The 10,162-nt window shown below is 48.5% G+C and overlaps 1 protein-coding gene across 1 annotated transcript; it reads left to right on the forward strand.

Moving 5' to 3' along the window:
• Window positions 1-3,391: 3,391 nt before the first annotated feature.
• ZCCHC12 (zinc finger CCHC-type containing 12) lies at window positions 3,392-6,674 on the forward strand. The gene is made up of 4 exons (XM_019019837.3): window positions 3,392-3,711; window positions 4,045-4,096; window positions 4,295-4,419; window positions 4,837-6,674. Exon 4 carries the CDS (start codon window positions 4,951-4,953, stop codon window positions 6,157-6,159), a length of 1,209 nt encoding a protein of 402 aa, XP_018875382.1. The 5' UTR covers window positions 3,392-3,711; window positions 4,045-4,096; window positions 4,295-4,419; window positions 4,837-4,950; the 3' UTR covers window positions 6,160-6,674.
• Window positions 6,675-10,162: the final 3,488 nt, after the last annotated feature.

Genomic DNA, 10,162 nt, shown 5'->3' on the forward strand with positions numbered 1-10,162 from the left:
GCTTGGAAATTTACATCCTGTTGCTATTATTTTAATAGTCACATACTATTAATTACTAGATATATAATTACCTTATCAGAATGTAAATTTAATAAATACCTAAATAACTTCCAGTACAATATCAGGCCCTTAGAAAAGTTGAAATCCATTTAAGCCCCTCCTGACGTTTTTTCTGATTGTATGATACATTGTTTATTTTTTAAAAAGAATAGATGTTTTTCTGATTTCTTCTTCTGCCAATGTTCTCTTACATTGCCCACGTACTACCACTTCCTTTGCTCTTCATTCCTTCCTGTATTTATTTCTTTTAAGGTCATGTTCCTCCTGAAGTACATACTTCAGAATTTCCATTAGCTTGGTTTGCTGGTTACAAACTCTCTGTTTTGTTTGTCTAAAAATAACTATTTTATCCTCTTTTTGAAAACTTTTTTGAGTGATGCTGCCCTTAGAATGCCAGGTTAATATGTGCAGCATCTCCCATAAGCACCCCCATCCAGTCTTTGATATCCCTGAGCCGAAGCCTGAGTTTGAAGTGACCATATGCTCTCAGAAACCTTGGTGAAATAACAATGCCTATCTGAATAGGTTTGATGAGACACTTACATGAGATAAGGATGGAAAATTCCTGGCACAGAAGTTGAAGGCAACTAAAGGGAGTTATTCTTTCAACTGAAGGCATTGGCTCTGAATCTTAAGGATTTTAAGGGTTTTTTTGTGTGTGTTTTTGTTTTGTTTTCTTTTGTTTTGCAATTGGAAAATGAAATGTGGCCTCCTTAGAACCACCAGAGCTAGAATTCTTGTAATTGAAAGCCCCCTTACCCCCAACCCCTCTCCTATAATATGAGGCCAGAGATAAGGTATGCTCTGTATCCAACTGGAGCCAGTTTAGCAAATGCTCCTCCAAGCCCTATATGAAGAGACCTCCGCTTGGTTCTGATGACCCAACCCAGGCAACTTTACACAATCAAAATTTTTTGCACAGCTCCGAGACACAGTCTTTGTCCTTTCTGATGCCACCAGGTCCAACTGCAGAACACCTGGTTTGGCGATGAAGCCAATTTAAATGTAGAACACGATTCTGCTTAGAGGCCAGGGTCAGATGTCATAGTACTGGGGAGCAGAAGCAAGAGTCTGAAGAAAACCCCTAAGCTATTGCCAGCATCACCCCCGACTGTGTGAAGTAAGCAACCTGCCTTCTCTGCACCTCCAAAATCCTCCACCCACCACCACCACCATTCCAGTGTTCCATCCACAAGAGAAAGGTCATGCCCCTGAGATGAAGGTGCTTTGTCTTTAAATGTAGATTGTTTACTCCAAGGAATTCTAGGTATTGGAGTTGGAAATAAGAAGGCAGAAAGAAGCAGGTAAAGTACCTCGGCAGGCTGAAGCTGAAATTAACAGCAGCTGAAAAGCATCAGACTGTTCACTCACTTCCAAACATCAGGAGTCAAGAACAAGCAACTCCTTTGCACTTGGGCAGTCCAAGTGCACTTGGTCTTGACCCCCCAAAGTTCCCACAGGAGTCTCTTAACCACACTTTACATGAGAGAAGGAAGGCTTGCTTTCCCAGAACCAGAAGTAAGGGAAAATAGAGTGCTGCAGGCTGAATTATGTTCCCCCAAATTCATTGTAATCCTAACCCTCAGTACCTTAGAGTGTGACTGTATTTAAAGATAGGGCCTTTAAAGAGGTTATTAAGGTAAAAATGAGGCCCTTAGGGTGGGCCCCAATCTGACTTGTGTCCTTATAAGAAGAGGAAATTTGGACACACTGAGAGAACCCAGAGGCACATATGCACAGAGAGGATGGCCAAGCAAGAGGGCAGCCATGTGCAAGCCAAGGAGAGAAGCCTCAGGAGAAACCAACCTTGCTGGCACCTTGAAGTTGGACTTCCCAACCTTCAGAACTATGAGCAATACATTTCTGTTGTTTATAAACCACCCAGTCTATGGTATTTTGCTATAGCACCCCAAACAGACTAAAACAGCACTGTAAGAAATTATCACAAACTTGGCTTAAAACAAGAGAAGTTTAATTTCTCACAGTTCTAGAAGCCAGAAGCTTAACATCTGTTTCTCTGGGCTGAATTCAAGGTGTCAGTAGGACTGTGCTTTATTCCTTGCCTCTTCCAGTTTCTGGTGGCTGCTAGCATTCCTCTGCTTATGGCCACATCACTAATCTCTGGTCATTGCCTTCTCTTCTTGGTGCACCAACTCTCCCTCTCTTATAAGGGCACTTGTGGTTTAGATTTCAGCCTGCCTGGAAAATTAAGTCAAAAAGCCTTAACTTAATCACACCTGCAAAGACCATTTTACTTTATAAGGTAACATTTACAGGTTTCAGGGATTAGGACTTGATACATTTGGGTGGCCATTATTTAGCTTCATACAGAGTCCAAAATCTTTGCATACAATTTCAGGAAGATCATGGATTCCAGGTAGGCACATCTGCTCTGGAGTTGCATTTCACCACAGATACCTGTGGACAGATATTGGAGACAGGCTCATTTACTTATTCACAAACCTTGCTACAACTCAGAACCAACCGCAGCGCTGGTTAAAAATACTAAATACAAAACCACATCCCAACCGCTAGTCCTCGTAAATCTGAATCCACCAGAGTTGGGGCCCAGAGCCTACATTTCTTTTCTTTTCCTTTTTTTTGAGACGGAGTCTTGCTCCCTCGCCAGGCTGAAGTGCAGCGGTGCGATCTGGGTTCACTGCAACCTCCGCCTCCCAGGTTGGAGAGATTCTCTAGCCTCAGCCTCCCAAGCAGCTGGGATTACAGGCACGCGCCATCATGCCCAGCTGATTTTTTTTTTTTTTTGTCTTTTTAGTAGAGACGGGGTTTCACCATGTTGGCCAGGATGGTCTCGATCTCTTGACCTCGTGATCCGCCCGCCTCGGCCTCCCAAAGTGCTGGGATTACAGGCTTGAGCCACCATTCCCGGCCAGAAGACTGCATTTCTAACAAGCTCCCCCAAATGACTCTGATGTCTTGCCCCCATACTTGAATGGGTATTGGTTGAGAGCCTTGTTCTCCAGCTCTCCTCTCTGTTAAATGGACATACTGCTACTTCTTTCACAATAAAAGAGGAAATGTGTGTGAAAGCCTGTTTCCGCAATGCACGTGCTAATGCTCTTCCCGCCCCTTCCCCTCTTCCCCCTCTTTTCCCTATACCAAGGTGAAGAACTTTTATTATTCACTTGATTTTGGACCCACTTCGTGTTTAATGCACCTGGCTTAAGATGCAGAGTTGAGCCCAGGGAGAAGGGACGGGTTGGGGGAGGAAGAAAGAGTCGCAAATTCCCGGGTAACAGGCAGATTGGCTCCATCGGTCTAATCAAGCTGCACTTGACGCTCCGCGGGCCTGCTGCGCCCCCGCCCCCTCAGGCGAAAACTCGCCTCTGCCCAAGGCTGTGCGGGGCGTCCGCCCCCGCACTTCGCTGATTGGCCGCACTAGCCCGCTCGTCACGCTCTTTTGTCTCAGCTGGCAGAGGATAAAAGCCGCCGCGGCTGCCTTAGGAACCGCGCTGCCTCGTTTCGGCTACCCCTGGTTGGGCGGCCCTGCGAAGCAGCTCCTTCGGGCAGCCCCGGGTCGCTTAGCTGCCAAGGAGGCTTCAGTTCTTTGCCGCCTGCAAGGCGGAGACCAGAAGGCGGAATCCACAGCTGGCGACGCGGGAGCATCTGCTGTCCACCAGCGGAGCACAGGTAAAGAATGGGGGTGTGATTGCCCGGCGGGGAAAGGGGTGGGGGAAGACCCACCAGTACTGGGCGGCTCCCCGCTTGGAGAATCGGTGACTGTGAGGCAGGGGTAGGAGTACTCTCGTGGCCCGGCTGCGCTGAGGGAGGAGGTGGGGTTCACCTGGATACTGCGGGCTAGGTAGGATTTGCCTGGATTTGGGGGTGGGAGGAGAGGCGAGGGGTAGTGGGGGGAGGAATCTCAAGCTGTTTTCTTCGAACATCCTTTGCATCTCCTCATCTCTTTCTGGGAGGAATATGTGGGTGGGTGTGTCCAACTCCTATTCCCTTTCTCCGTGGCAGGCCATCAAAGCCGCATCTGAACTTGAATTCTGTGCAGCTGATTGCAGAGCTGGTAGGCCGACGGCTTCCCGGGGGAAATGTAATGCTGGAGGGTGGGGGGCTGGTCTCTGGCTTATAGTCAGGAGGGGGCAGAGAGAATTTTTCGCCTGGCAACAGCGGAGGTGGTGGGTAGCAGGATGACGGGTGAAGCTGCTTCTAACCCTTCCCTTCTCTGGCCTTCTCCGCTGTGGCGCAATCTTGAAACCTCAAGGACCCGGATCTGCGACCCCCTGTGGACAGAGGTTGACCGTACCCCGGAGAGGAGCTTTCTCACGGAGGGCACTGGTTGCAGAGGCTGGAAGTGAAATAAAGACGCGCTCTTGTTTCAGAGTTCGTGTAAGAATCTGAGAAATAACAAGGGGGACGGGCGTGGGGGGCACTTTGAGAAGGGGGTGTGGTTGAGACCAGAGACCATGAGGTTAATGAGATCTTATTTTATTTCCACAAATCTGCGATCATTGTACTCTATTTGGAGAGCCCAATATCAGCTCCAGACGCTGCTACACCTAGAATTTGAAGCAACAGTTACCGTCCCTCTTGGAGGACTGGTGGGAGGGATGGATGTGGCTGCAAAAAGCACCTTGCTAGCACGCAGGCATCGGGTAGCTCTGGGAGGTTGTAAGTGTCAATCTCCTACAGGATTATTTTTAGGGTAGTGGGCAAATATAAAATGTACTGCAGGATATTCAGGTAGGAAGAGAATGCAGCTGCAGCCCGCTCCCTTATTAACCAGCTCCCCTTTCTTTTTTACAGCCCCTGCTGAGATAGGAAGGCAGAGCCACCTCCTCTCCTCTCCCACCTGCAGATTAAGCTTTTCTAAAAAGCCTAGGCATCTTCTTATATTCAGATATCCTATCGTCGTCAGTCATGGCTAGCATCATTGCACGTGTCGGTAACAGCCGGCGGCTGAATGCACCCTTGCCGCCTTGGGCCCATTCCATGCTGAGGTCCCTGGGGAGAAGTCTCGGTCCTATAATGGCCAGCATGGCAGACAGAAACATGAAGTTGTTCTCGGGGAGGGTGGTGCCAGCCCAAGGGGAAGAAACCTTTGAAAACTGGCTGACCCAAGTCAATGGCGTCCTGCCAGATTGGAATATGTGTGAGGAGGAAAAGCTCAAGCGCTTGATGAAAACCCTTAGGGGCCCTGCCCGCGAGGTCATGCGTGTGCTTCAGGCGACCAACCCTAACCTAAGTGTGGCAGATTTCTTGCGAGCCATGAAATTGGTGTTTGGGGAGTCTGAAAGCAGTGTGACTGCCCATGGTAAATTTTTTAACACCCTACAAGCTCAAGGGGAGAAAGCCTCCCTTTATGTGATCCGTTTAGAGGTGCAGCTCCAGAACGCTATTCAGGCAGGCATTATAGCTGAGAAAGATGCAAACCGGACTCGCTTGCAGCAGCTCCTTTTAGGCGGTGAGCTGAGTAGGGACCTCCGACTCAGACTTAAGGATTTTCTCAGGATGTATGCAAATGAGCAGGAGCGGCTTCCCAATTTTCTGGAGTTAATCAGAATGGTAAGGGAGGAAGAGGATTGGGATGATGCTTTTATTAAACGGAAGCGTCCAAAAAGGTCTGAGTCAATGGTGGAGAGGGCAGTCAGCCCTGTGGCATTTCAGGGCTCCCCACCGATAGTGATCGGCAGTGCTGACTGCAATGTGATAGAGATAGATGATACCCTCGACGACTCCGATGAGGATGTGATCCTGGTGGAGTCTCAGGACCCTCCACTTCCATCCTGGGGTGCCCCTCCCCTCAGAGACAGGGCCAGACCTCAGGATGAAGTGCTGGTCATTGATTCCCCCCACAATTCCAGGGCTCAGTTTCCTTCCACCAGTGGTGGTTCTGGCTATAAGAATAACGGTCCTGGGGAGATGCGTAGAGCCAGGAAGCGAAAACACACAATCCGCTGTTCGTATTGTGGTGAGGAAGGCCACTCAAAAGAAACCTGTGGCAACGAGAGTGACAAGGCCCAGGTTTTTGAGAATTTGATCATCACTCTCCAGGAGCTGACCCATACCGAGATGGAGAGGTCAAGAGTGGCCCCTGGCGAATACAATGACTTCTCTGAGCCACTGTAAGGGACCACCCCCAGGTTTCAGTGAACCCTTACCTATATTCAGCATCCAGTAGTGGGAAAACTGGGGTGGGGGTGGGGCTTCTAACTGCATGAATTAATCCACAAAGCGGCTATCTTTTGGGGTGGAGTAGAAAGGGTCTTGCATACCAGCACATTGGAGGGAGATAGCCTGACCTCTGTCCTTGCTCCTTCTCCCTGCAGCCTACGGGTCTGTTTTCTGTGTGTGCCCATTTCCTTGACAGCTTTTATTCTTTGTGAAAGTGGTATAATTTATTGTTAAATATTTGAACAATAAAAAAGGTACAAAAAGTGAAGTACAAATTACCCAAATCTCTCCACCCTTATATAATCATTGTCAACCCTTTGATGAGTGATATTTCCCTATACCTATGTACCGAGATAGATATATGCATAGATAAAAGTGATGAAATATAAGTTCTGTTCTATCTGTATTTTTTCACCAAACAATATATGTTGTGAGCTTCTATGTCAATAAATATATATATCAGCATCTGCCTTAATGTGTCTGTGCTGTTAGGAAGAATTTTTAAAAAAGAAAATATAGTAAAAAACTGTAAAGGGGGGTTGTACTCTGAGGTGGGGTTTTTAACCGCATTTTGCAAATGAAAAAAAATAAATGGGCTGAGACACTTCCCAAAGGTAAAAGGACAGAGCCCCCTTACCACAACTAACCTATCCCTTCGCTCAGCCAAATTGTGACACCCACTTGTTGACAAAACACCAGTGCTTTCTTCTCTGATATACCCAGGAGTCTGATGGGGGATGGGGGAGTCCGGTGCTGAGGTAATAGCCCAATATGGGGATTCCAGGGGCTCCATTTCTGTTCACTTTGGGGATGGGCAGTTCTTCATCTGGGCAGATTCCTTAGATCGTTGTTGCTGTTGCTGCCTCTGGACAACGTCCTGGTCACAACAAGGAATCTCTCCTGTGGGCTGACACCACCTTCTGCCCCCTCCCCAGTTAAAGAAAAGAGAGAGCAGCCACCCATGGGAGCTCAGCATTAGCAGGCTCAACTCCTGACGGCGCCAGAGCCTCCCCTATAAACTCTGAAGCTATGCGCTGGAGGACACCGGCAGCCCACGGACTCCAAGTTAGCTTGGGAGGCACGAAAAGCAATATATTTGCTGGAGCACGTGAAGGAACATGGGAATCAGAAAGCCAGGAAGCCCCGCACTCTATGTGAGCAGAGCCAAGGGCATTCATAGGAGAGGCAGAGAAAAGAGGGACCACCTCCTCATCTCATCCTGGAGGGCGATAAAAGAGGACTTGCGTGTGACCTCAGGCCCCAAAGGTCCCTATGTTTCTTGTAGGTGCGTAGGTCCCTATTTTTGCGAGCAGGACAAGGCTGGGGAGTGGGGTGGAGGTGGTTGCACTTAAGGCAGAGGTCGAGTGTGAAATGAATATGCAGATTTGGGACCCTCAGGGAGTCTGCCCTGCCGGAAATAGGGGCTCCACGGAGCTGAGAGGATAGAGTATGAAGCAGTGAGTGCTGGTGTGTCGAGGAGAAGCACAGGGCTGGATGGGCGGGAGAGAGGAGAGAGTGCTGTGACCAGTCAATTCACAACTTCATTGACTGGGACAGGGAGCCTCGGAGATATCACAGACCCTAGGGTTTCAAACCCATCTCTGGGCTGTGTTGTACCAGAAATGGCTCTGGTTGAAGGTCCCATGGAGGGGTATTGGGGTTCTGATTATGTTGGCAGTTGATGGTCCACTCCGTGGGGACAAAGGGGGTTCAGTCTGAGGCCCCGAGGAAGGAGTGGTAGCCAGGCACTACAAGAAGTGTTCCCTGGGCTGCCATGCCAGGAATCGGGCATGAAGTGCTTCTCTTTCTAGAAACAGGCTCTCAGCTACTCCCTGGCTTATTGCCCCTGCTCCACTCATGACCCCACCATTTGACCTTATAACCACCAGCCAGCCCACTGCCCTCCTGGAGCCACGTACAGCTGCTGGTGGAGGGTGTGGAGCTCAGCCTCCTGTGCTCTGCGCAGTCTCCCTTCCCTCCTCCCCACAGCATTCAACATTTACCTTAAGCCTCAGCCTCCTTTACCCTCCTGGCCAAAAGGAGACTGGGAGGGCCCTTCTGCCTCTAACTCTTTTTATTTGAGATGGAGTCTTGCTCTGTCTCCCAGGCTGGAGTGCTGTGGCACGATCTCAGCTCATCACAACCTCCACCTCCCGGGTTCCAGCGATTCTTCTGCCTCAGCCTCCCAACTAGCTGGTATTATAGGCAAACGCCACTGTGCCTGGCTAATTTTTGTAGTTTTAGTAGAGACGGGGTTTCGCCGTGTTGGCCAGGCTGGTCTTGAACTCCTAACCTCAGGTGATCCACCCGCCTCAGCCTCCCAAAGTGTTGGGATTACAGGTGTGAGCCACCGTGCCAGGCCTCAGCTTCTGACCTTTTAGCTTAAGAAAAACTGGGTCAGGAGCAAAGACTCAAGAGGGCCACTCCTTGCATCCTTCCGGGGCATCTCTGGGCCCCTGGCAGCAATCTCAGTCTCTCCAGAGCCAAGAGGGACCCCTTGTGCACCCCCAGACAGGTGGCAGCTCCACTCAGGCCCCCAAAGCCAAAGAGGCCCCCAACATTCTCCAGCTTGCATAGAGTTTAACCCTTAATTCCTCCCTAAATCTACTCCTGGGTGATATCTACCCTTCTCATCTAGTACAGATTCGAATATTGTTCCATTTCCTGTTCACGTTTTTTGGTTTTACTCTATAAACACTTGTTGAGTGATTTGTCCAAAGACACAGATTATGCTGCTATTTCTTTCTATTACCAGGGGGAGCAGAAAAATGAAAAGAAAAATGAGTAAATCCTATCCATACCACTACCTTCCCTTTCACTGGAGTGAGCTTGGATGTTCAGTGTAGACGACTGCTTTCACTGCTTTGAAAACCTGTTTTGTGACTCATTCCCTTTCATCCTCGCCCCCTCCCTTTTTTTTAAACTCTGACACTGGCTTTTAGTTTATTCAAGAAATATGCATTCTTCCTAATTGGATACCTGGGCATTCAGATCAGATGAATAGAGTTACCTAAAAGGCTTTTAGAGAATTTTGTGTCGGATAGCCTTCATTTAAAGATATGGGCTTATTTTCTTCCTTTCTGCCTTCATTCTCATTGGTCGCTAAGAGATGAGAAATTGCTATTTCATCTTGTCAGAAGAAATCAGTCTCTGAGTGCCCTTTTACACAATCTCCCCGCTTGCTGGCATCTTGTCCCTCCGTTTCCATGACATCCCCCCTCACAGTTCCCGCTTCCTGACCTTTTGATGCCCACTTCTCGGTCTCCTTTGCTGAATCTTCTTCTTTTTCTTCCTGATCCTTCCATAATAATGATACAATAAACATCATTAAAATTTTTATTTTTTTTGAGACACAGTCTCGCTCTGTTGCCCACGCTGGAGTGCAGTGGTGCAATCACAGCTCACTGCAGCCTTGACCTTCCCGGCTCAAGCAATTCTCCCATCTCCCAAATAACTGGGACCACAGGTGCATGCTACCATGCCCGGCTAATTTTTTAATTTTCAGTAGAGACAGGGTTTTGCCATGTTTCCCAAGCTAGAAAATTGCTATTTTTAAGAGCTTATTGTGTGCCAAACATCCTGTATCAGGCTCTTAGAAGGCGTTGGTTCCTTGAATCCTCATCTTAACCCCATATGGTATTGCCATTTTTACATATTTTAGATGAGGAAATAAGCTGGAACATTAAGCAGCTCACCTAGGGTCAGGCAGCTAGTTAGTGGTAGAGCCAAAGGTCACATTCCTGGGGACTGGCTCCAAAGCATATAATTCTTTTTTTTTCTTTTCTTTTTCTTTTTTTTTTTTTTTTTGAGATGGGGTCTCGCTCTGTCGCCCAGGCTGGAGTGCAGTGGCGCAATCTCGGCTCACTGCAAGCTCCGACTCCCGGGTTCACACCATTCTCCTGCCTCAGCCTCCCGAGCAGCTGGGACTACAGGCACCCGCCACCATGCCTGGCTAATT

The sequence above is a fragment of the Gorilla gorilla genome, chromosome X (assembly GCF_029281585.2).
Source record: "Gorilla gorilla gorilla isolate KB3781 chromosome X, NHGRI_mGorGor1-v2.1_pri, whole genome shotgun sequence".
Lineage (NCBI taxonomy): Eukaryota > Metazoa > Chordata > Mammalia > Primates > Hominidae > Gorilla > Gorilla gorilla.